Raw genomic sequence first — 25,189 nt, 5'->3', positions numbered from 1 at the left:
CTGCCTGCAGCTCCCCCTGCTTGTGCTCTCTCTCTCTCTCTCTGCCAAATAAATAAATAAAATCTTTAATTAAAAAAAACCCTACACATGAGTGAAACTATATGGTATTTGCCTTTCTCTGACTGGTTTACTTCACTTAGCATAATACTCTCTAGCTCCATCCATGTCATTGCAAATGGCAAGATTTCTTTCTTTTTTATGGTTGAATAATATTCAATTGTATATCTATACCACATCTTGTTTAGCCATACATCAGTCAATGGACATTTGGGCTGTTTCCATCATTTGGCTATTGTAGATAATGTTGCTATAAATATCAGGATGCTTGTGTCCCTTTGAATTAGTATTTTTGTATCCTTTGGGTAAATACCTAGTAGTGCAATTGTTGGATCATAGGGTAGTTCTATTTTTAACTTTTTGGGGAACCTCCATACTATTTTCTAAAGTGGCTATACCAGTTTGCATGCCCACCAACAGTGTAAGAGGGTTCCCCTTTCTCCACATCCTCACCAACACCTGTTTCTTGTGTTGATTTTAGCCATTCTGACAGGTGTGAGGTGGTATCTCATTGTAGTTTTGATTTGTATTTCCCTGATGCTGAGTGATGTTGAACATCTATTCATGTGTCTATTGGCCATCTGTATGTCTTCTTAGGAAAAACATTGATTCATGTCTTCTGCCCATTTTTTAAGTGGACTATTTGTTTTTTGGGTGTTGAGTTTGAGAAGTTCTTTATAGATTTTGGATACTAACCCTTTATCAGATATGTTATTTGCAAATATCTTCTCCCATTCCGTAGGTTGCCTTTTAGTTTTCATGATTGTTTCCTTTGATGTGCAGAAGCTTTTTATCTTGATGAAGTCCCAATAGTTTATTTTTGCTTTTGTTTCCCTTGCCTCAGGAGACATATCTAGAAAGAAGTTGCTATGGCTGACCAAAGAGGTTATTGCCAGTGTTCTCTTCTAGGATTTTTTATGGTTTCAGGTCTCACATTTAGGTCTTTTACCCATTTTGAATTTATTTTTGTGTAAGGTGTAATAAAGTGGTCCAGTTTCATTTTTCTGCATGATGTTGTGCACTTTTTCCAACACCGTTTGTTGAAGAGACTTTTTTCCATTGGACATTCTTTCCTGCTTTGTTGAAGATTAGTTGACCATAGAGTTGTAGGTTCATTTCTGGGTTTTCTATTCTGTTCCATTGATCTATGTGTCTGTTTATGTGCCAGTACCGTGCTGTTTTGATCACAGCTTTGTAATATAACTCAAAGTCCAGAATTGTGATGCCTCCAGCTTTGCTTTTCTTTTTCAAGGTTGCTTTGGTTATTCAGGGTCTTTTGTTACTCCATACCAACGATCTTTTTGTATTTTTTTGATGCCTGATATGTGACCTAATATGTGATCTATTCTGGAGAATATCTCATTTGCACTTGAAAAGCATGTGTATTGTGCTGTTTGAGGATGCAATGTCTGAATATATCTGTGAAGTCCATCTGGTCCAGTGTGTCATTCAAAGACATTGTTTCCCTGTTGATTTTCTGCTTAGATGATCTGCCCATTGCTGTGAGTGGGGTGTTAAAGTCCCCTACTATTATTGTATTATTAGCAATTAGTTCCTTTATGTTCGTTATAAATTGTTTTATATATCTGGGTGCTCCCATGTTAGGTGCATAATATTTACAATTGTTAGGTCTTCTTGATGGATTGTCCCCTTTATTATGATATAGTGCCCTTCTTTTCTCTTGTTACAGTCTGTTTTAAAATCCAGGTGTCCAATATAAATATTGCTACTCCAGTTTTCTTTGGCATCCAGTTGGGTGACAAATGTTTCTCCACTTTCAATCATCAGGTGTCTTTAGGTCTAAAATGAGTCTTTGTACTGTAGAAAAACTAAGGGTTGCTGGAGGGGTGGTGGGTGGGTGGGGAATGGGCTAAATGGGTGATGGGCATTAAGGAGAGCACTCGGTGGGATGAATACTGGGTAATATATGTAAGTGATGAATCCCTAAATTCTACTCCTGAAACCAATACTACACTATATGTTAACTAACTTGAATTTAAATAATAATAAAAAATAAAATGGAAATTAGAAAAACTTGAAAAAAAATGTGTCTCTTGTAGGCAGCACATAGATGGATCTTGTTTTTTTTTTATCCATTCTGACCCCTTTGTGTTTTGATTGGAGCATTTAGTCCATTTACTTTCTATGTAATTATTGATAAATATATATTTATTGCCATTTTATTGTTGATTTTGTCATTGTTTCTGGAGATTTTTCTCTGAGTCTTTCTCGTTTTTGCCACTTTTGGTTTCTCCTTTGCCCTCAAAAAATCCCTTTTAATATTTCTTGCAGGGATGGTTTAGTAATCACAAACTCCTTTAGTTTTAGTTTGTCTGGAAAACTCTATCTCTCCTTCTATCCTGAATGATAGTCTTGCTGGATAGAATATTCTTGGTTACAGATTTTTCCCATTTATCACGTTGAATATATCATGCCACTGTCTTCTGGCTTGTCAAGTTTCTGTTTAGAGATCTGCTGCTAACCTGATGAGTCTTTCCTCATAAGTTAAGGACTCCTTTTTTCTTGCTGCTTTTAGGATATTTTATCATTATATTTTGCAAATTTAATTACAATATATCTTGGTGTTGGCTTGCTTTTGTTGATTTTGATGGGAGTTTTCTGTGCCTGCTGGATCTGGATTTCTTCCCCAGATTAGGGAAGTTTTCAGCTATAATTTTCTCAAATTAGTTTTCTGCCCCCCTTTCTCTCTCTTCTTCTTCTAAGACTCTTATAATACAAATGTTATTATAATTGATGACAGCCACTGAGTTAACTAAGTCTATTCTCATGTTCCAAAATTCTTTCTCTCTTTTGTTCGGCTTCATTATTTTCCATTATCTTGTCTTATATGCCATGAATTTCTTTCTCTACTTCTTCCAGCCTGCTGTTCATTGCATCAAGTCTGTTTCCAGTCTCGTTTATTGTGTTCTTCATCTCTGATTGATTCTTTTTAACTTTTACCTCTGTGATAAGGGTCTCACTGATGTCTTCTTTTCTCAAGCCCAGTCAGTATCCTTATGATTGTTGCTTTAAATTCTCCACCACACATGTTACTTATATCTGTTTCAATTAGATCTCTGGCCATCCCTTCTCTTGTTCTTTCATTTGGGATAAATTCTTCCATCTTGGCATTTTGTCTAAGACTCTGCCTTCCTCTCTGTGTTAGAAAAGCCTGTTATGTTTTCTGCTCCTGGGAGTAATGGCTTTATGAAGAAGTCATGTAGTGTCCAGAGCCCGGTGCTTCAGTGTCTCTGGTGTGTGTGGCGTGCACTGTGCTGTTGTGTTCTGGCTTCTCCACCCTTCAGGCCAGTCATCTGAAGAAGCACTGCTTGCCTGCTGTGGGCAGTGTTTGGTCTCTGACTTGCATGTGGTGAGTTTTAACATGGTGTGTTCTGGTCTGCTTGTGAAATGAGACCTGACAGCACTTCCATGAGATCAAGGGGCCCTGCAGAACTCTCTGGTCAGGAGATGTGGCAGGGCTATGTGTGGTCTTCTGGGGAGAGGGGCCCACCATGCTGAGAGTGAGGCAAGCTTTACTGAGAAGGGCAGTCACTCCAGAGCACAGGGCTGTGGGTCTTGGTGTAAGCAGGTTAGGCAGCCATTGTGGGTGCTGCCTTGCTTTCTTCAGGTGGTTCTGTGTTTATGCTGAGGGATGGAGGAGGGAAATGGCGCTAGCCATCTCCTTTTTTCCTGGAGAGGCATCTTCTTGAATGTTGCCTTCAGGAAAGTGCTCTGAGAAGAGGGAATAATTGCCCCGCTCTTTGCCCCAAGCATTTTCAGATCACTGTTTCAATGACACCTACTCCTATGTTGTTTGCTTGTATTCTCTCCAGGAGTAGGGTAGCACCCTCCAGTCTGTATTCCAATCAAGCCTGCTGACAAATTCAGCCCCTCTCATTTTCCCAGCCAATGCCTTTGGGGAATAGTCCTCCTGGTACTTTCCCCTATGTGCTCCCCTCTCTCTGACCCTTCTCCGTGACCATGGCTCCCTCCCCACCAGGCACCCATGATCCGTTTCTCCCCCAAACCATGTCTCCGACCCTCCCATCTTCTTTAATGTGGTCTCCTATGTCCCTTTAGTTGTACAGTGTGCTCTGTCAGTCTTCAGGTCAGTTTCTGGGGTATTTGTGATGATTTGATAGTTATCTAATTGTGTTCATGGGAAGAAATGAGACTAGGGTCCTCCTACTCTGAGGCCATCTTCTGAATTTCTCCTACTCCATCATCTTATTGAACCTCTTGTTTTCAAGTTTTGATATTTATGAATAAGGTGGCATACACATCTGTGTGAATGTTTTTGCACGGAAATAAGTTTTCAGATCCTTAGGGTAAATATCAAGGAGAGATATTGCTGCATCATGTAATTAAAGGATGTTTAGTTTTTCAAGAAGCCTCAAACTTGCTTTCTGAAGAGGGTGTAGACCATTCTGCATCCCCAACGCCATGAATGAGCACTCGTGTTGCTTCATATCCTCAGCAGCATTTGGCATTGTCAGTTTTCCATTGTGGCAATTGTAACGTGCATGTAGTCATATTTTGTTTTTAATTTGCATTTCTTTGATGACTTAGGATGTAGAGTGTCTTTTCATAAACTTACTAGTCATCTGTGTGTATTCTCTGGTAGGGTGTCTGTTAAGGTCTTTGGCCCATTTTTAAATCAGGTTGTTTATTTTCTTATTGGGTGTTAAGGGTTCTTTGTATATTCTGAATAGCAGTCCTTTATCATATATGTCTTTGGAAATATTTTCTCCCAGTATGGCTTGTCTTTTTATTCTCTTGACAGTATCTTAGAGAAGATAATTTTAACTTTAATAAAGTCCAACTTACCAATTATGTTTTTTCCTGCATCATGCCTTTGGGATTGTATCTTCTAGGAGTTTTATAATTTTGTGTTTTACATTTAGATCTGTTTTGAGTTAATTAAAAAATATTTTTGCATGTGAAGTGCATTAAGATCAGTGTCGAGTCATTTTTTTTTTTGCATTTTTTTTTTTTTTTTTGCGTGGATGTCTAGTTGTTCCAGCACCATTTGTTGAAAAGATTAACTTTGGTCCATTGTATTGTCCTTGCTCCTTTGTCAAAAATCAGTTGACTATGTAGGTCTATTTCTGAGCTTTTTATTCTGTTCTGTTGATCAGTTTGTCTGTTACTTTGCCAGTACCACACTGTTCTCATTATTGTTGCTTTATAGCAACTCTTGGAGTTCAGTAATGTCAGTGCTCTGAAATTGTTCTTTTCCTTCAATATTGTGTAGATTATTCTGGGTATTTTGCCTGTCCATATAGACTTCGGAATCAATTTGTATCTTAAAAACACTTGCTGGGATTTTGTTGAAATTGCATTAAATCTATAGATAAAATTGGGCAGACAGTCCATATTCATGGTTACAAGACTGAACAAGTCTTGACAACATTGAGTCTTCTAACCATGAACATGGACTGTCTGTCCATTTATTTGGTTTTTCTTTGATTTCTTTCATCAGAATTTTGTAGTTTTTTTTTTTTTTTATATGGATCTTTTACGTATCTTGTTAGGTACCCAGTATTTTGTCTTTTTGGGGTGCTGATATAAATAGTATTGTGTTTTATTTCAATTTCTACTTTTCATTGTTAATATATAGGAAAGTGATTAATTTTTGCATCTTAACCTCATATCCTGCAATCTTCCTCTAATCACTTTTCATCCTAAAAGTTTTTTAGTAAATTCTTTCAGATTTTCTATGTAAAAGATCATGCCATTTCCAAACAATTTTATTTATTCCTTTCTAATCTGTATACTTTTTATGGTTTTTCCTTTTGTTGTCTTATTGCATTAGCTAGGACTTCCAGTATGATGAATTAAAGGAGAGGGGACATCCTTGTCTTTTCCTGATTTAAGTGGGAAAGCTTTGAGTTCCTCACCACTATGTATGTTGTTAGCAGAAGATTTTTTTGTAGGTATTCTTTGTTAAATTGAGGAAGTTCCCTATTTCTAATTTGCTGAATACTCTGATCATGAATGAGTATTGGAATTTTGTCAAATGCTCTTCCTGATTCAAGATATCATCATGTGATTTCTCTTCTATAGTCTTTTGATGTGATGAGTTATATTAATTTATTTTTAAATGTTAAGTGATTTTCAAAGGTTGATTCGGTCTTGCATACCTGGGATAAATCCCATGTGGTTGTGGTGTATAATTCTTTTTAAACATTGTTGGATTCAATTTGGTAATATTTTGTTGAGATTCTTGCACCTACAGTATAAAAGGTATTTGTAATTTTCTTATCTTGTAATATCTTTGTCTGGTTTTGATATTAAGTTAATGTTGGCCTCATAGAATGAGTTTGAAAGTTTTCCTTTTACTTCTTTCTTTTGAGAGAGATGTAGATAATTGGTAAAATTTCGTTCTTAAATATTTGTTAGAATTCACCAGTGAAATAATGTGTGTCTGGTGTTTATGTGTGTGTGTGTGTGTATTGTGTGTAAGTTTATTAATTATTGATTCAATTGCTTTAATAGATAAAAGCCTATTCAGATTGTCTGTTTCTTCTTGTGTAAGTTTGACAGATTGTGTTCTTCAAGCATTAGTCCATTTTATCTAGCTTATTAACTTTGTGGGCAAAGGATTATTTATAGGATTCTTTTATTATCCTTTTAATATTCTTTGGATCTGTAGAGATTTTCCTTCTTTTATTTTCATATTAGTACTTTGTGTCCTCTTTTTTTTCTAGCCTTGCTAGAGGTTTGTCAATTTTATTATCCTTTTCAGTAAATCAGCTTTTGGATTCATTGATTTACTCTTTTAATTTGCTGTTTTTAATTTCATTGATTTCTGCTCTAATTTTATCATTATTTTCTCTGCTTACATTGGACTTAACTTGCTCTTCTTTTTCTAGTTTTCTAAGGTGGAACCTTAGATCTTTATTCCTTTCTCATATCTAATATCTAATATTTTCCAGTATATTATTTTCTAATACATGCTATAAATTTCCACCTAAACACTGCTTTTGCTGCATCTCACAAATCTTGATATGTTGTGTTTCCATTTTGATTTAGTTCAAAATATTTTTAAATCCCTTTTGAGATTTCTTCTCTGACCCATGTTTTATTTAGAAGTGTGTTGTTTAGTCTCCACATATTTTGGAATCTTCCAGCTATCTTTACATTATTTATTTCTAGTTTCATTCCATTGTGGTCTGATTCTATTTTTTAAACTTATTATTTTTTTAGGGGTGCCTGGGTGGCTCAGTTGGTTAAGCGTCTCCCTTCAGCTCCGGTCATGATCACAGGGTCCTGGGATGGAGCCCTGCATCGGGCTCTCTGCTCAGTGGGGAGCCTGCTTCTCCCTCTCCCTCTGCCTACTGCTCTGCCCACTCGTGCTCTCTCTCTCTGTTTCTGTCAAATGAGAGAGAGAGAGAGAGAGTGTGTGAGTGGAGGGGGGCAGAAGGAGAGAATCCCCAAGCAGACCACCCCCTGAACATGGAGCCAGATGCAGGGCTTGACCTCGTGACCCATGAGATCATGACTTGAGCCAAAAACCCAGAGTCAGATGTTTAACCGACTGAGCCACTCAGGTGCCTCTATTTTTTAAACTTGTTAAGGTATATTTTATGACCCAGAATGCAGTCTGTCTTGGTGAGTGGTACATGTGAATTTGAGAAGAATGTATATTTCTCTGCTGTTTGATGAAGTAGTCCATAGATATGAATTATATCCAGTTAACTGATGGTGTTGTTTAGTTCAACTATGTTCTTTTTTTCATAATTTTTATTTTTATTTTTTTTATATATTTTTTCTTTTTAAGTTTTTATTTTAATCCCAGTTAGTTAACATACCATGTTATATTAGTGTCAGGTGTACAATATACTGATTCAACAATTCCACACAACACCCAGTGTTCATCATGACAAGTGTACCCCTTAATCCCCATCACCTATTTCACCCATCCCCCCACATCCCCTCTGGTAACCATCAGTTTGTTCTCTATAATTAAGAGTCTGTTTCTTGATTAGTCTGTTTCTTGATTAGTCTCTTTCTCTTTTTTTCTCTTTGCTCATTTGTCTTGTTTCTTAAATTCCACATATGAGGGAAATCATATGGTATTTGTCTTTCTCTGACTGACTTATTTCACTTAGCATAATACATTCCAGCTCCATGCATGTCATTGCAAATGGCAAGATTTCATTATTTTTGATGGCTGAGCAATATTCCACTGTGTATATATACACCACATCTTTATCCATTCATCAGTCAATGTACACTTGGGCTCTTTCCATAGTTTGGCTATTGTTGATAATGCTTCTGTGAACATCAGGGTGCATGTGCCCCTTTAAATCTGTTTTTTTGTTTTTTGTTTTTGTTTTTGTTTTTTTTTAAATGGCTCCCAATCATAGTGCTGAAGTGCCATCTAACATTCCTTTTTTTTAAAATTAAATTTATTTATTTGTCAGAGAGAGAGAGAGAGCACAAGCAGGGAGAGTGGCAGGCAGAGGGAGAAGCAGGCTCCCCACTGAGCAAGGAGCCTGATGCGGGACTCGATTCCAGGGACCTGGGATCATGACCTGAGCCGAAGGCAGACGCTTAACTGACTGAGCCACCCAGGTGTCTCCAAATCTGTATTTTTGTATCCTTTGGGTAAATGCCTAGAAGTACAATTGCTGGGTTGTAGGGTAGTTCTATTTTTAACTTTTTGAGGAAACTCCATACTGTTTTCCAGAGTGGCTGCACCAGTTTGCATTCCTACCAGCAGCATAAGAGGGCTCCCCTTTCTCCACATCCTTGCCAACATCTGTTGATTCCTGTGTTTTTTAGCCATTCTGACAGGTGTGAGGTGCTATCTCATCGTGGTTTTGATTTGTAGTTCCCTGAAGGTGAGTAATATTGAACATCTTTTCATGTGTCTGTTGGCCAACTGGATGTCTTCTTTGGAAAAATATCTATTCATGTCTTCTGCCCATTTTTTAACTGGGTTATTTGTTTTTTGGGTGTTGAGTTTGATAAGTTCTTAACAGATTTTGGATACTAACTCTTTATCAGATATATTATTTACAAATCTTCTCCCATTCTGTAGGTTGTCTTTTAGTTTTGTAGATGTTTCCTTCACTCTGCAGAAGATTTTTATCTTGATGAAATCCCAGTAGTTCATTTTGCCTTTGTTTCCCTGCCTCTGGAGATGTGTCTAGTAAGAAGTTGCTATGGCTGAGGTCAAATAAGTTGCTGCCTGATTTCCTTTCTAGGATTTTGGTGGTTTCCTGCCTCACTTTTAGGTCTTTCATCCATTTTGAGTTTATCTTTGTGTGTGGTGTAAGAGAATGGTCCAGTTTCATTCTTCTGCATGTGGCTGTCCAATTTTCCCAACACCATTTGTTGAAGAGACTGTCTTTTTTCCATTGGACATTCTTTCCTGCTTTGTCGAAGATTAGTTGACCATAGAGGTGAGGGTCCATTTCTGTTCCATGGATCTATGTACTTGTTTTTGTGTGAGTATTGTACTGTCTTGATGACTACAGCTTTGTAATATATCTTGAAGTCCAGAATTGTGATGCTTCAAGCTTTGCTTTTCTTTCTCAGGATTGCTTTGTCTATTTGGAGTCTTTTCTGGTTCCATGCAAATTTTAAAATTGTTTGTTCTAGCTCTCTGAAGAACGCTGGTGTTATTTTGATGGGGTTGCATTAAATGTATAGATTGCTTTGGGTAGTATAGATATTTTAGCAATGTTTGTTCTTCCAATCCACTAGCATGGAATTTTTTCCCCATTTCTTTGTGTCCTCTTCAATTTCTTTTGTAAGTGTTCTATAGTTTTCAGAGTACAGATTTTTTACATCCTTGGTTAGGTTTATTCCTAGGTATCTTATTGTTTTTGGTGCAATTATAAATGGGATCAATTCCTTGATTTCTTTTTCTGCTACTTCATTATTGATGTATAGAAATGCAACAGACTTCTGTACATTGATCTTGTATACCGTGACTTCACTAAATTTGTGTATCAGTTCTAGCAATTTTTTGTGGAGTCTTATGATTTCTTCTTATTTTTATCATGAATTTATTACCATGCTGGTATATACAGATCTACAGATTTGGGCGTAATATTACATAGTATGCTTTACAGTAATTTATTTATGTTCTCACAGAATGATAAGCCTTTAGATGAATTTCTCCTTTCTTAATATTACAAGTGCTATGAAAAAACATATTTTGTATATATAACTTTATTTTTGTGTGGATATTTCTTTTGAGATGGATACCTATAAATGTAATTAATGAAGTAACAATTTTAGGCATTTTATATTTTGTTAGGTATGGCCAAATGTCCTGAACTTTAGGCCTCTATTTTTGGTTGCATTTTGCACTCCACCCCCCCCTCCATATTATGTAAGTGCCACACAGTGAGCATTTGCAAAATTCTTTAATTCTTTTTTTTTTTTTTTTTTTTTAGCATTTGGTGATCGTATTTTATTTTATTTTATTTTTTAATTTTTTTAAAATTCTTTAATTCTTATAACTTACTCTCCACCCTCATCCTTTGTCCCCTCTTGCCCTTTCTTTATTACTGCCTTGTTGATAATGGGACTTTCCAGGAAGATGATTAGCCCGTAAATAGAGGAAAATCCTAGATTGTCTTTACTTTCAGTTCCCTCTACCCCCTTGCTTCTTTTGCAAAACACCAGAGGAGTTTTCTAAAATGCAGATTTGAAAACATTGAGCTTTTTCTCAAAAAACTTCAAAAGGGGGCACCTGCGTGGCTCAGTCAATTAAGCGTCTGCCTTCAGATCAGGTCATGATCTCAGGGTCCTGGGATCGAGCCCCACATCGGGCTCCCTGCTCAGCGGGAAGCCTGCTTCTCCCTCTCCCACTCCCCCTGCTTGTGTTCCCTCTCTAGCTGTCTCTCTCTGTCAAATTAAAACACACACACACACACACACACAAACTTCAAAAGTTCTTTGAAGTCAGAGTGTAGTTGCTGTGTCTTAGCATAGTACACAAAGCTGTCCCTGATCAGCTCTAGGTCATTGCTTCTGCCACACCCTTCACTCCATTCTGAGTCATATTGAATAAGTTTTTAGTCCTAAGAATGTGACCTCTTTTACTCTTCCTTCCCTTGCTTACCACTTTCCTTTTGCCTGGTATGCAAAATACTCTCCCGCCCTCATAGTCCATCTAGGAAGCTCCTTCTTATTTTTCAAGTAATTTCCCTGATTCTCAGCTTTTCCATTTAAAAAGAAGGACAAAACAATACCTAAATCTTGGTTTTGTAGTAATTCTATGAGATAATCCTATTTTAAGTCATTATTTCAGCCAACCATATAGTAAACACTCGATGAATATTAAATCTTCTTCCTCAATTTTCTTTGTGACACATTTTTATAACATAAGGTATATCATTAGTAAATAAATAAAAAAAAACCCACAATAATTTTTTTAAATTTTATTATGTTATGTCACCATACAATACATCATTAGTTTTTGATGTGGTGGTCCACGATCCACTGTTTTCGTATAACACCCAGTGCTCCATGCAGTACGTGCCCTCCTTAATACCCATCACCGGGCTAACCAATCCCCCCTCCCCTCTCCCCTCTAAAACCCTGTTTGTCTCTCAGAGTCCATAGTCTCTCATGGTTCATCTCTCCTCAAATTTCACCCCCCCTCATTTTTCCCTTCCTTCTCCTAATGTCCTCCGTGCAATTCCTTATGTTCTACAAATAAGTGAAACCATATGATAACTGTCTGTCTCTGCTTGACTTATTTCACTTAGCATAATCTCCTCCAGTCCCATCCATGTTGATGTAAAAGTTGGGTATTCATCCTTTCTGATGGCTGAGTAATATTCCATTGTATATATGGACCACGTCTTCTTTATCCAGTCATCTGTTGAAGGGCAACTCGGCTCTTTCCACAGTTTGGCTATTGCGGACATTGCTGCTATGAACATTGGGGTGCATATGGCCCTTCTTTTCACTACATCTGTGTCTTCGGGGTAAATACCCAGTACTGCAATTGCTGGGTCATAAGGTATCTCTATTTTTAATTTTTTGAGGAACCTCCACACGGTTTTCCAAAGTGCCTGTAACCACCTTGCATTCCCACCAACAGTGTAAGAGGGTTCCCCTTTCTCCACAACCTCTCCAACATTTGTTGTTTCTGGCCCTGTCCATTTTTGCCATTCTAACTGGTGGAAGGTGGTATCTCAATGTGGTTTTGATTTGAATTTCCCTGATGGCTAGTGATGATGAACATTTTTTCATGTGTCTGTTAGCCATTTGTATGTCTTCTTCAGAGAAGTGTCTTTTCATATCTTCTGCCCACTTTTTGACTTGATTGGGTGTTGAGTTTGAGAAGTTCTTTATAGAACTTGGATACCAGCCCTTTATCTGTAGTGTCATTTGCAAATATCTTCTCCCATTCTGTGGGTTGCCTCTTTGTTTTGTTGACTGTTTCCTTTGCTGTACAGTAGCTTTTTATCTTGATGAAGTCCCAAAAGTTCATTTTTGCTTTTGTTTCACTAGCTTTTGGAGATATATCTTGAAAGAAGTTGCTGTGGCCGATGTCAAAGAGGTTACTCCCTATGTTCTCCCCTAGGATTTTGATAGATTCCTGTCTCACATTGAGGTCTTTCATCCACTTTGAGTTTATATTTGTGTATGGTGTTAGAGAATGGTGGAGTTTCATTCTTCTGCATGTGGCTGTCCAATTTTCCCAGCACCATTTATTGAAGAGACTGTCTTTTTTCCATTGCATGTTTTTTCCTGCTTTGTCAAAGATTATTTGACCATAGAGTTGAGGGTCCATATCTGGGTTCTCTATTCTGTCCCATTGGTCTATATGTCTGTTTTTGTGCCAGTACCATGCTGTCTTGGTGATCACAGCTTTGTAATATAGCTTGAAATCGGGCAACGTGATGCCCCCAGCTTTGTTTTTCTTTGTCAACATTTCCTTGGCGATTCGGGGATTGTTTGTTCCAGCACTTTGAAAAATGTCATTGGGATTTTGATTGGGATGGCATTGAAGGTATAGATTGCTCTGGGTAGCATAGACATTTTAACAATGTTTATTCTTCTGATCCATGAGCATGGAATATTTTTCCATCTTTTTGTGTCTTCTTCAGTTTCTTTCATGAGGATTCTGTAGTTCCTAGAGTATAGATCCTTTACCTCTTTGGTTAGGTTTATTCTGAGGTATTTTATGGTTTTTGGTGCTATGGTAAATGGAATCATTTCTCTAATTTCTCTTTCTACAATTGCGTTGTTAGTGTATAAGAAAGCAACTGATTTCTGTGTATTGATTTTGTATCCTGCCACATTACTGCATTGCTGTATGCGTTCTAGTAATTTAGGGGTGGAGTCTTTTGGTTTTTCCACCTAAAGTATCATGTCATCTGCGAAAAGAGAGAGTTTGACTTCTTCTTTGCCAGTTTGAATACCTTTTATTTCTTTTTGTTGTCTGATTGCTGTTGCTAGGACTTCTAGTACTATGTTGAACAATAGTGGCAAGAGTGGGCATCCTTGACATGTTCCTGATCTCAAGGGAAAGGCTCTCAGCTTTTCCCCATTGAGGATGATATTCGCTGTGGGTTTTTCATAGATGGATTTTATGAGCTTGAGGAATGTTCCCTCTATCCCTATACTCTGAAGAGTTTTAATCAGGAAAGAATGTTGTATTTTGTCAAATGCTGGTTCTGCATCAATTGAGAGGACCATATGGTTCTTCTCTCTCCTCTTACTAATGTGTTCTATCACATTGATTGATTTGCAAATGTTGAACCACCCTTGCATCTCGGGGATAAATCCCACTTGGTCGTGGTGGATGATCCTTTTAATGTATTGTTGGATCCTATTAGGATTTTGTTGAGGATTTTGGGATCCATATTCATCAGGGATAACGGTCTGAACTTCTCCTTTTTGATGGGGTCTTTGTCTGGTTTGGGGATTAAGGTAATGCTGGCCTCATAGAATGAGTTTGGAAGTTTTCCTTCTCTTTCTATTTTTTGAAACAGCTTCAGTAGAATAGGTATTATTTCTTCTTTGAATGTTTGGTAGAATTCCCCAGGGAATCCATCAGGCCCTGGACTCTTGTTTTTTGGGAGGTTATGGATCACTGCTTCCATCTCGTCACTGGTTTTTGGCCTATTCAGGCTGTCAATTTCTTCCTTTTTCAGTCTTGGCAGCTTATAGGTTTCCAGGAAGGCCTCCATTTCATGCAGATTGCTCAGTTTATTGGCATATAGTTGTTGATAATAATTTCTAATAATTGTTTCTATTTCCTTGGTGTTAGTCATGATATCTCCCCTTTCATTCATAATTTTATTAATTTGGGTCCTTTCTCTTTTCTTTTGGATAAGTCTGGCCAGTGGTTTATCGATCTTAGTAATTCATTCAAAGAACCAACTTCTAGTTTCATTGATCTGATCTACTGTGTTTCTGGTTTCTAGTTCATTGATTTCTGCTCTAATTTTAATTATTTCTCTTCTAATGCATGGCTTAGGCATCATTTGTTGCTTTTTCTTTAGTTCTTTAAGGTGTAGAGTTAGTTGGTGAATTCGGGATTTTTTTATTTTTTTGAGTGAGGCTTGGATGGCTATGTATTTCCCCTTAGGACCGCCTTTGCAGTATCCCATAGGTTTTGGACCAATGTATTTTCGTTCTCATTGATTTCCATGAATTGTTTAAGTTCTTCTTTGATATCCTGGTTGACCCAAACATTCTGGAGCAGAGTGGTCTTTAGCTTCCAAGTGTTTGAATTTCTGCCAAATTTTTTCTTGTGATTGAGTTCCAGTTTTAAAGCATTGTGGTCTGAGAATATGCAGGGAATAATCTCAATCTTTTGGTATCGGTTGAGACCTGATTTGTGACCCAGTATGTGGTCTATTCTGGAGACAGTTCCATGTGCGCTTGAGAAGAATGACTATTCTGTTGTTTTAGGGTGGAATGTTCTGTAAATATCGATGAGGTCCATCTGGTCCAGTGTATCATTCAAAGCTCTTGTTTCCCTGTTGATTTTCTGCTTAGATGATCTGTCCATTGCTGAGAGTGGAGTATTGAGGTCTCCTACAATTAACGTATTGTTATTAATACGACTCTTTATTTTGGTTAACAGTTGGCTTATGTAGATGGCTGCTCCCATGTTGGGGGCATAGATATTTACAATTGTTAGATCTTCTTGTTGGACAGACTTTTTCAGAATGATATAGTGTCCTTCTGTGTTTCTTATTACAGACTTTAGTTTGAAATCTAATTTGTCTGATATAAGAATTGTTACCCCAGCTTTCTTTTGAGGTCTGCTGGCATGGAAGATGGATCTCCATCCCTTCACTTTCAGTCTGGATGTATCTTTAGGTTCAAAATGAGTCTCTTGTAGGCAGCATATGGATGGGTCCTTTCTTTTTATCCAATCTGCAACCTTGTGCCGTTTTATGGGAGCATTTAGGCCATTCACGTTGAGAGTGATTATTGAAAGATATGAATTAATTGTCATCATGTTTCCTGTGAAGACGTTGTTTTTATAGATTGTCCCTGTAAATTTCTGTTGTATCTCACTCTTGGGGTCTTTCTCCTTTTATTGAACCCCCCTTCATATTTCTTGCAGGGCCAGCTTAGTGGTCACATATTCTTTCAGTTTCTGCTGGTCGTGGAAGCTCTGCATCTCTCCATCCATTCTAAATGACAGCCTTGCCAGATAAAGTATTTTTCGCTGCCCGTTCTTCTCATTAGTACCCTGAATATGTCTTGCCAGGCCTTTCTGGCTTGCCAGGTCTCTGTGGATAGGTCTGACGTTATTCTGATGTTCCTCCCTTTGTACGTAAGGAATCTCTTCCCCCAACTGCCCTTAAGATGGTTTCCTTGGTTCTAAGATTTGCAAGTTTTACTACTACATTTCGGGGTGTTGGCCTGTTTTCCTTTATCTTGGGAGGGGTCCTCTCTATCTCTAGGATGCGAATGTTTGTTTCATTCCCTAGATTAGGGAAGTTCTCAGCTACGATTTGCTCAAATATATCTTCTAGTCCTCTCTCTCTCTCCACTCCCTCCAGGATTCCAATTATTCTGACATTGGAACGCTTCATGGTGTCACTTATTTCTCTGATTCTATTTTCATGGATTCTGAGTTGTTTTTCCCTAGCCTCCTCTTTTCCCTTTTTATCTATTATATTGTCTTCCAGGTCGCTTATTCGTTCTTCTGTCTCACTTACCCTAGCTGTTAGATTATCTAGATTGGATTGGATCTCATTGATAGCATTTTTAAGTTCTGGCAATTCAGCTTTCATTTTTGCCCTTAGAGACTCTATGTTGCCATTAATTGATTTCTCCATTCTAGCCATTGTCTTCACAGTTGCTAGCCTGAATTCCATCTCCGACATCTTGGTTATATCTGCATCCATTTGTAAATCTGCAGCATAAGTCATAATCTCTGAGTCTTTTCTATTTTGGGGGCTCCTCCTCCTAGTCATTCTGTTGATGGGTGTTTGAGGGAATTTATAGAGTCCAAATTATTGACCAGAATTCAAGCAAGATGCACCTGTTTTCTAGGGACCTTAGGGTTGCTGCCCTCTTGTTTTCCCAGCCTGTCTTCTGGGGGAGGGGCCTGCTGCACTGTTACTCATGCAACCCTGTTTGGGCGGAGTTGCCCTGCCCCCCTGTGGTGGGGGATGGGCTCAGCAGGGATCAGTTTTGGGGGCTTTTGTTCTCTGGCGGCTTTACCTGTCTCTTCTGTGAGTCAGAGCAGAAGAGACCATTTCCAGCCCTCTGCCTCAGAGCAGAAAGACCACAGTCTGTTCTTCAGTGAGCTCTCCAGGCCACACTTCCTCTGTTTCTGTCCGTGCTGCTATAAACTGCAGTGTCCTGGGTTGTGCGCCCTTCCGCAGCGCTCCCAGTCCTGCCTCCAGGTCGGAGCGCGGCTCTGCCCTTTGTGCTTCTAAAACCGCCAGCTGCTCCCAGTCCCATGCGTGACCCCACCGCTCCGGGTTTCCGCCCTGGGGGCTGCCCTAAAGTCCTTTCCCCACAGCTACCGGTCTGCCAGTCTGTGCCCCGACCCCAGCGCGCGAGGCTGTTGCTCACCGGCGGTGTAGGATCCCCACGGACAGGCTCCCTCTCGCTGCTGTTTATCTTCTGATATCTGCCCCATGGAATCAGGGCTCCCTGCTTCATATCTCAAAACCAACCGCCTGCGATATTCTGTTTGTAGAGATCCAGATCTTCTTACATCTCAGGCTGGTTTCATGGGTGCTCAGAGTGGTCTGGTAGATATCCAGCTCAATTCTGGGGACCAGTTGAAATAGGGTCTCCTACTCCTCTGCCATCTTTCCTTCTGACACAATAATTTAACAATATAGTACATGGCAAGATATCTGCTCAGTGAATGTAGAACTGGGTAAATGGATTGGTTGAGACCAAGATGTGTGATCTTGGTTACATCCCTCTAATCAAGTGGATTGGCTGGTAGAACTTGGTTGTTTGATTGCCTAAACACTTCATTATGCACTCAATGCACCCATCACTCAGTCTCAATGGTAATTAAGTTTGATAATTGAGATGTGACTTATTCTTAACAAAACCACCTTGTGCTTGTAAGTGCTGCCATTTCATGCTGCCTTGCTAGTAAAACATCTGTTCATAATCCCTCTAGTCCTTTTCGGGAAATGATGGCAAAGCTTGCCATTTTGTAACTCACAAAATATTTTTTTTTTCCTTTCCTTTTGGATGACTATCTTCAATCTTCTGGAATGGTCTTCATCTTTGCTGTTCTTCATCTTCATCTAGTCTGTTCAGGCTGCTGCAACAAAAATACTATCGTCTGGGTGACTCAAACGACAAACATGTCTCATAGTTCTGGAGGCTGGAAGCCCAAGATCAAGGTGCCTTAGATCACCTGGTTTTGGGCTTTCCAACAGCCACCTTCTTGTTGTGTCCTCACATGGCAATAGGGACAAGGGAAGTCTTTGGGGTCTGTTTTATCAGGGCACTAATTCTATCATGAAGACTCCACCCTCCAGATCTAATTACCTCTTAATGGCTGCACCTCCTACCAGCACAATGCTAGTTAAGATTTCAACATATGATTTCAAGACAACACAAACAGCTAATAACAGCTAATAATCTTGCAAATACCTTCTGCATGTTAATTAAGGACCATCTAATGAGATTATGCTCAGCTAGAAATAAAGTTCTTACTAGAAGCCTTGCCTTGTTTTTTTTACTCATCCATCTTGGGCTTTATTCCCCTGTTTGTCTTGCATATTCAATTTTTTTTATTATGATTCATCCTTGACTGGTGAGATGGAAACCAGTAGGTAGATAAGTATTTGTGTTTCTTTTGATCACCTGCTGGTGCTACTTTCTATGTTTCTATTTTTCCTGATTCTAAGACATCTCGGAGCTTAAAAACATGTTATTGTTTAGGATTCTGGCAGGAAGGAATGTGATTGCATGAGATGTTGTTAAGTCAAGGTTTTGTTGAAGACCTAGCATATGTGGCTTTCTGTGTACTGTATTCCCCACTCTGAGCTTCTATGCTAGAGGAATGCAGCTCTCTACCCCAAAGCCCTCATGCTTCTGTTGGGTAAGAGAATATATTCAACTTGACCCAAGTGCAGCACACCAAACATCTTAGTCCCACTGAGTATAATGCAAATCTAGAGCTCTATGCTCTGAGAGCCCCCTTCCAGTGCAGAAGGAAGAGTGATATGGATAGAAGGGCCACAGAGGAGAGATGGCCCTATAAGGCTTAAGTCCAGGTCCCTCCCCACTCAACACTTGCTCTTTGACCTTAAGAGAAACACAGGATTTGATAAACCTCAGATTTCTAACCTGCAAAAGATACATAATAGTTACAGCTGCACTACCACCTTGCTCAGTTAATGTGAGAATCCAGTAAGGCAAGTCTTTGCAGTGTTGTCGGAATTATTAGTGAAGTATAATCTGGGATGTATTTCTGGAAGATGTGGTGTTAGGAAGCATGCGTGACACTGCTCCACGGAGAGCCTGCTTCTCCCTCTCCCACTCCCCCTGCTTGTGTTCCCTCTCTCGCTGTGTCTCTCTCTGTCAAATAAATAAAGTCTTAAAAAAAAAAAGCAGCATGGATGGCAGAGGGAATATGTGTAAGAAGGAAGAAGAATGTGGAAGGAGTCTGGATCAGTTTGCTTTTGCTCTGTCTCTTCCACCAGTCCCAGCAAAGCATCTGCTCTGATGACTATTCATCTCTCTTATGGGTCCAGAGACAAGGAGTCATGCTCTCCTCAGATAGTATCCAAGATGCTGGCTCCTGACCTTGAAGGAGAAGGATGCAGCTGTTTTTTTTTTTTTTTCCTAAGACTTCATTTATTTGAGAGAGAGAGAGAGGGAGAGAACCAGCTTGGGCTGGGGGCAGAGAGAGGGAGAATCAGACTCCTCACTGAGCCCCTAGGGAGCCCGACGTGGGGCTCGATCACAGGACCCTGGGACCACAACCTAAGCCAAAGGCAGACATTTCACCAACTGAGCCACCCAAGCACCCCAAGGATGCACTTTTTAGATAAGATGAGATTCCCTTGCTAAGATAGCTGTGCAATGTTCAAGAAAGGCTGAACATGGAGGCCTCGTTTCCTTGTTCCTTCTCCAGGTTGATGAATTCTGGCCTTACATCAGGTTGCTGTCCAGCTCTGTCCTCAGTGCTCAGCACTAACCAGAAGCTCACACACCTTTACCTACGGGGCAATGCTCTTGGAGACACGGGGGTGAAGCTGCTCTGTGAGGGCCTCTTGCACCCCAACTGCAAGCTTCAGATATTGGAGTAAGTCCCTTAGCTAATTACAATGAGGGGGATACATGGTGGCTAAGGTGGGGGAAATGATGATGGGATGATTTTTATCTGAGAAGGGATGGTGTTCTGCTAAGGTTTGGTTTATTACAGGATCATGGGACTTGGAGGGGTTCTACTTCTTGGTGGTGTAAAGGTAAATACTGGATTTCCTTTCACCACAAAAGAATAGGGTGATATGGCACTTGTGTTTTAGGGAAATTTGGAGAGAGGCATAGAATTTGGGAAAAATCAATTCACAAACTACTATTACTAATTTGATCTGCACAATCCAGTAGACTGGAAAAAAATACTTTCATCTGAAAAGGGGAGAAGAATAACCATGGGCACATACAGTTGTTCTAAATTCATTAATCCTGTGCTTTTTGTGCATTTGAAACATTGCAGCCTGAGATCTGGGGGAACTGGGGGATAGTTAAGGGGGCATTTTCTTTAAATCACCCTCTTTCTTGCAGATTAGATGGCTGTGGCCTCACCTCACACTGTTGCTGGGATCTTTCCACACTTCTGACCTCCAACAAGAGCCTGCGGGAGCTGAGCCTGGGTAGTAATGACCTGGGTGATCTAGGGGTCATGCTGCTCTGTGAAGTGCTAAAACAGCAGGGCTGCCTCCTAAAAAGCCTGAAGTAAGTGTGCTCTGCACAGATTTACATGGTAGGGTTCAGAGAACTAAGGACAAGTTGACCAGTTGTCAAAACCCAGGTGGCTTCATTTGTATTCAGCCTGAGGTTGGGCAGACTTTCTTATGAGTCACAAACCACATATTTAAATTCATCCAGACAGTTAGAATAATTAAGGTTCAGTTGGGTGTGAAAAGAATTTCCATTCATATTCCCGAAAGAAACCCAAGTCCCAATGAAAGTGGCCAAATAGAAGTAGATGGCCCTGCAAGGGACCATACGTACTTTGTAGACCTAGAGCAGCCCATGGTTCCTCTTAGCCGCAAAGGTCTTTGCACAGTGGGGTGTTCTTAGGATTTCTAAATGGGAAAAGAGAGTTCCAGAAGCATCAAGATTAGAAATTCCATAAGCCAGCTTGTGTGCATTGTGTTGAGTTTCATTATTAGTGATATCCCCTGGTATTCATTACCTTTCCAGTAAGAGCTTCCCAATGAGTCCTGTACCTTTGTCAGCCCTGAAAATCATTCTCCACAAAAGAACTTTCCCTCACTTGGCTTTAGGGGCCACACCTTCTCCACACTGGATTTTCTTCTCCTTCATTTGCTATTTCTGCTCAGTCTCCTTTGTGGATTCTTTTTATCATCCTGACTTGCACATGCTGAATCCCCTGGACTCAATCATTGAGCTAATTTTTCTTCTCTATACTTTATCCTGTGTTGACAGCATCCAGTGTTCTGGCTTTACCATATATATGCTGTGCCAGCCAATTTATACCTGCATAAATTCCATGTCCAAATGCTAGTCTGACCTTTCCATTTGTATGTTTAATAAATGTGCTAAATTTTACATGTCCAAATCCAAACCTGTATTACCCCCTCTGCCTAAAATCTGCTTCTTCCTCATCTTTGTCAGTGGTTGCTTAGTGAGATTTGCTCAGGCCAAAAACAACAAAAAAACACTCTAAATCATCTTTGACACCTATTTTTTCTTATGCACACGTCCAACTTGTTGGCATTTCTTGTTAGCTCTGCTTCCATAACATGCCTGCTTGTTGACCTCTTCCTGACTTCTGGCTTCATGACTCCTACCCTGGTTCAAAACCACCGTTCCGTCTTGTCTGGATTGTTCTGGTGGCATCTGCCAGGCAACTCTGCATCTATTATTATCCTGACCATGGCAGATGGAGGTTGTAGCTAAAACAGGAGCAAGTGATCATATCATTCCTACCCTCATGCTCTAGTGATTTCCTATCGCATTCAAAGTAAGATCCACAAACCCATGGCAGTGCCTGAGGCTGCCTGTGGTCTGGCCCCTGCTGCTTCTGCAAATTCATTGTCTCCTAATCCATGTTCCTTATGCTCCACACACACTGATCTTCTTGCAGTTTTGCAAAAATACGGTCACCTCCACAACTTGGCATTTCCTGTTCCCTCTGCCTGGACCTCTCTCCCCTTTGATAGTCATGTGTCTTGTTCCCATGTATCCTTAATCCTCTGCTTAGAGGTCTTCTTCTGTGTGTCTGTCTCTGACCATCCTACTGAAAATAGCAGTTTAGCATATTTGCCCCCCTTTTCTGCTTATTTTACACCATAGTGTGATCATCATCATACATATCTGCTATATCACTTTCTTGTTTATTTATTATCTATATCTTACCCAAATAATATAAATTCTATTAGTCCTGGGGCTTCTGTTCTAGTTCATGACCTCAAGGCTGAGAACCGGCTAGAATGCAGGTTTGAATAAACAGAATTTTGCATCCTTATGCAGACACAGTAGAGCACCGGTGCTGCAGGAAAAGCCAACATTCTCAGAGTGAAGAGAAATAGAAGGACAAAGGCAAGGGTAGGCCAGGATGAAGCTGAGACATTACTGTATGTGGAGTCCCTGACCCAGCCCTGAGGGACGCTCTGCAGATGAGGGACAGGCTTCAAACAGACTGAGGAACCTCTGGATGCAATCCACCTGTCTCATTAGCTCAGGGTGCCTTAAGCAACAGACATTTATTGCTCACAGATTTGAATATGGGAAGTCTAACATCACAGTGCCAACTGATTCAGGTTCTGGTGAGAGCTTTCGTCCAGGCTTGCAGATGGCTGCCTTCTTCCCGTGTCCCTACATGGAAGAGAGAGACAGAGGTGTGAGACAGTGTGTGCCCTGGCATCTCTTACCATAAGGGCACTGATCCCATCGTGATGACCCACCCCCGTGACCTCATTTAACCCTAATTATATCCCAAATGCTCCATTTCAAATACCATTACATGGAGGATTAGGGCTTCAATGCATGGATTTTGAAGAAACACAAACATTCAATCCATAACACAACCAAATCAAGATTGTTAAAAATGGTGCAGGACAAATGGTATGATTTCTTAGCTAAGTTGCAAGGGAAACTTAAGAAAAAAAAGAGACAAGAGGGAAGAAATTATATATCAAAGAAGACTTGACAGGCATACAAACAGTTGCAATGTGTAAACTTTATATGGCTTCTGATTAAATAAACCTCATATAAAAAATGTATCAGCCTGTTGAGGAAATTTAAATACTGGACATATGTTGATATTAAGGAATCACTGTTAACTTTTTTAGGTGTGATAATGGCATTGTGGTTGTGTTTATAGATGCATGCAATGCTGTGTTTGTAATAATCCATTGATGTGAAGAGTAGGTGGGTGATAGACGAAACGAGATTGGCCATGAGTTATTTTTTTAATTTATTTTTTTAAAAGATTTTATTTATTTGAGAGAGAAAGATTGAAAGAATGAGCAAGAACAAGAGAGCATGAGCAGGGGAGGGGGGCAGAGGGAGAGGGAGAAGCAGATTCCCTGCTGAGCAGGGAGCCTGATGACATGGGACTCGATCCCAGGACCCTGGGATCATGACCTGAGCTGAAGGCAGACGCTTAACTGACTGAGCCACGCAGGCGTCCCTGGGCATGGGTTATTAATTGTCAAATTTGGGTAATAGGCATAGGGATTGATTACCATTCTCTCTAAATTTACATGTTAAAACATTTCCAAACTTGAAGGTTGAAAATATAACAGAAAAACATTAGGCATGAAGTGTAGCATTGGAGAGCTTAGAAGTGTGTTAGATTAAGGGAAGTAAGGAGGTGAGATTTTTAAAGCAAAAACGCTGAGAGTGTTCTTTGAAGAATATAACATAAGGCTGTCAATTTGCTCTTACAGGTTGTGTGAAATGTATTTCAATTATGATACAAAATGTGCATTAGAAACACTTCAAGAAGAAAAGCCTGAGTTGACCATTGTCTTTGAGCCTTTTTGGTAGTGATAGACATGGGCTGCCAGATGCCAGCATTTTGGCTCCCTGCCATCCAGGTGTGGACAAGTGGGAGTGAGCACTCCTCCATTCAGGGTGAAGACCATCACTCCACGATGCCTCTGGTCCAGGGTGGGACAGCGAAATCTTGCTGATGGTGCATTTTACAGAGAATGTGAGCATCTACTTTACCCGTGGCTTGAAGACACCAGGACAATGAAATCATCCAAATGAGGTGGTTCTCATTATAGAACCTCAGTCAGAGGATATGTTCCTTTTGGTGACCTCATATAACTAACTCATTTAATAAAGCACTTTTTCTGTGTTTCTTTTTCTCTTCTTACTCTCCCTCAGTCTCCTTTCCCTCATATCTTTTTTTACGCATCTTTGTTCTGTTTACTTTAACCCATATCACCATTATCACCCACTCCTATCTTTCTGACTATAATAGAACTAGTAAACTATATATTATGTTGCAGTTTTGTAGCAGCAACTTATTTATTTTTAATTTTTGTAACAGTTCTATTTTCTAATAAAATAATTCGTGTTTATTGTAGCTGGTTGAAAATTCAGAAAATTTAAAACTTTTTGTATTTATTGATCTAAATTGTTTCTTTCCCTTAATTTTATTTATTTTATTTTTTAAATTATTTATTATTATTATTATGTTCAATTAGCCAGCATATAATACATCATTACTTTTCAATGTAGTGTTCAAAGATTCATTAGTTGCGTATAACACACAGTGCTCATCACAACACGTGCCCTCCTTAATGTCCATCACCCGGGTACCCCATCCCCCCACCCCCCTCCCCTCTGGAACTCTCAGTTTGTTTCCCGGAGTCCAGAGTCTCTCATGGTTCGACTTCCTCTCTGATTTCTTCCAATTCAGTTTTCCCTCCCTTCCCCTGTGGTCCTCCACGCTATTCCTTATGTTCCACATATGAGTGAAACCATATGATAATTGTCTTTCTCTGATTGACTTATTTCACTTAGCATAATCCCCTCCAGTCCCATCCATGTTGATGTAAAAGTTGGGTATTCATCCTTTCTGATGACTGAGTAATATTCCATTGTATATATGAACCACATCTTCTTTATCCATTCATCTGTTGAAGGGCATCTTGACTCCTTCCATAGTTTGGCTATTGTGGACATTGCTGCTATAAACATTGGGATGCATGTGCCCCTTCTTTTCCCTACATCTGTATCTTTGGGGTAAATACCCAGTAGTGCAATTGCTGGGTCATAGGGTAGCTCTATTTTCAACTTTTTGAGGCACCTGCATACTGTTTTCCAGAGTGGCTGCACCAGCTTGCATTCCCACCAACAGTGTAAGAGGGTTCCCCTTTCTTCACAACCTCTCCAACATTTGTTGTTTCTTGCCTTGTCAATTTCTGCCATTCTAACTGGTGTAAGGTGGTATCTCAGTGTGGTTTTGATTTGAATTTCCCTGATGGCTAAT

General features: G+C 39.6%; 1 protein-coding gene across 1 annotated transcript in view; it reads left to right on the top strand.

The window, feature by feature from the left end:
- NLRP3 (NLR family pyrin domain containing 3) overlaps positions 1–24,196 on the top strand; it is a 46,509-nt gene extending 22,313 nt beyond the window's left edge. The window contains exons 8-10 of the mRNA XM_032397919.1: positions 19,625–19,795; positions 20,278–20,448; positions 23,634–24,196. Coding sequence (XP_032253810.1) covers positions 19,625–19,795; positions 20,278–20,448; positions 23,634–23,733 — 442 coding nt within the window. The 3' untranslated portion in view covers positions 23,734–24,196. The remainder of the gene's footprint in view (positions 1–19,624; positions 19,796–20,277; positions 20,449–23,633) is intronic.
- The last annotated feature ends 993 nt before the right edge of the window (positions 24,197–25,189 follow it).

Source organism: Phoca vitulina, unplaced genomic scaffold, assembly GCF_004348235.1.
Source record: "Phoca vitulina isolate PV1807 unplaced genomic scaffold, GSC_HSeal_1.0 scaffold106, whole genome shotgun sequence".
In the NCBI taxonomy this organism is placed as follows: domain Eukaryota; kingdom Metazoa; phylum Chordata; class Mammalia; order Carnivora; family Phocidae; genus Phoca; species Phoca vitulina.
Note: the sequence above shows the minus strand (reverse complement) of the source record. Positions and strands in the feature narration are given on the sequence as shown.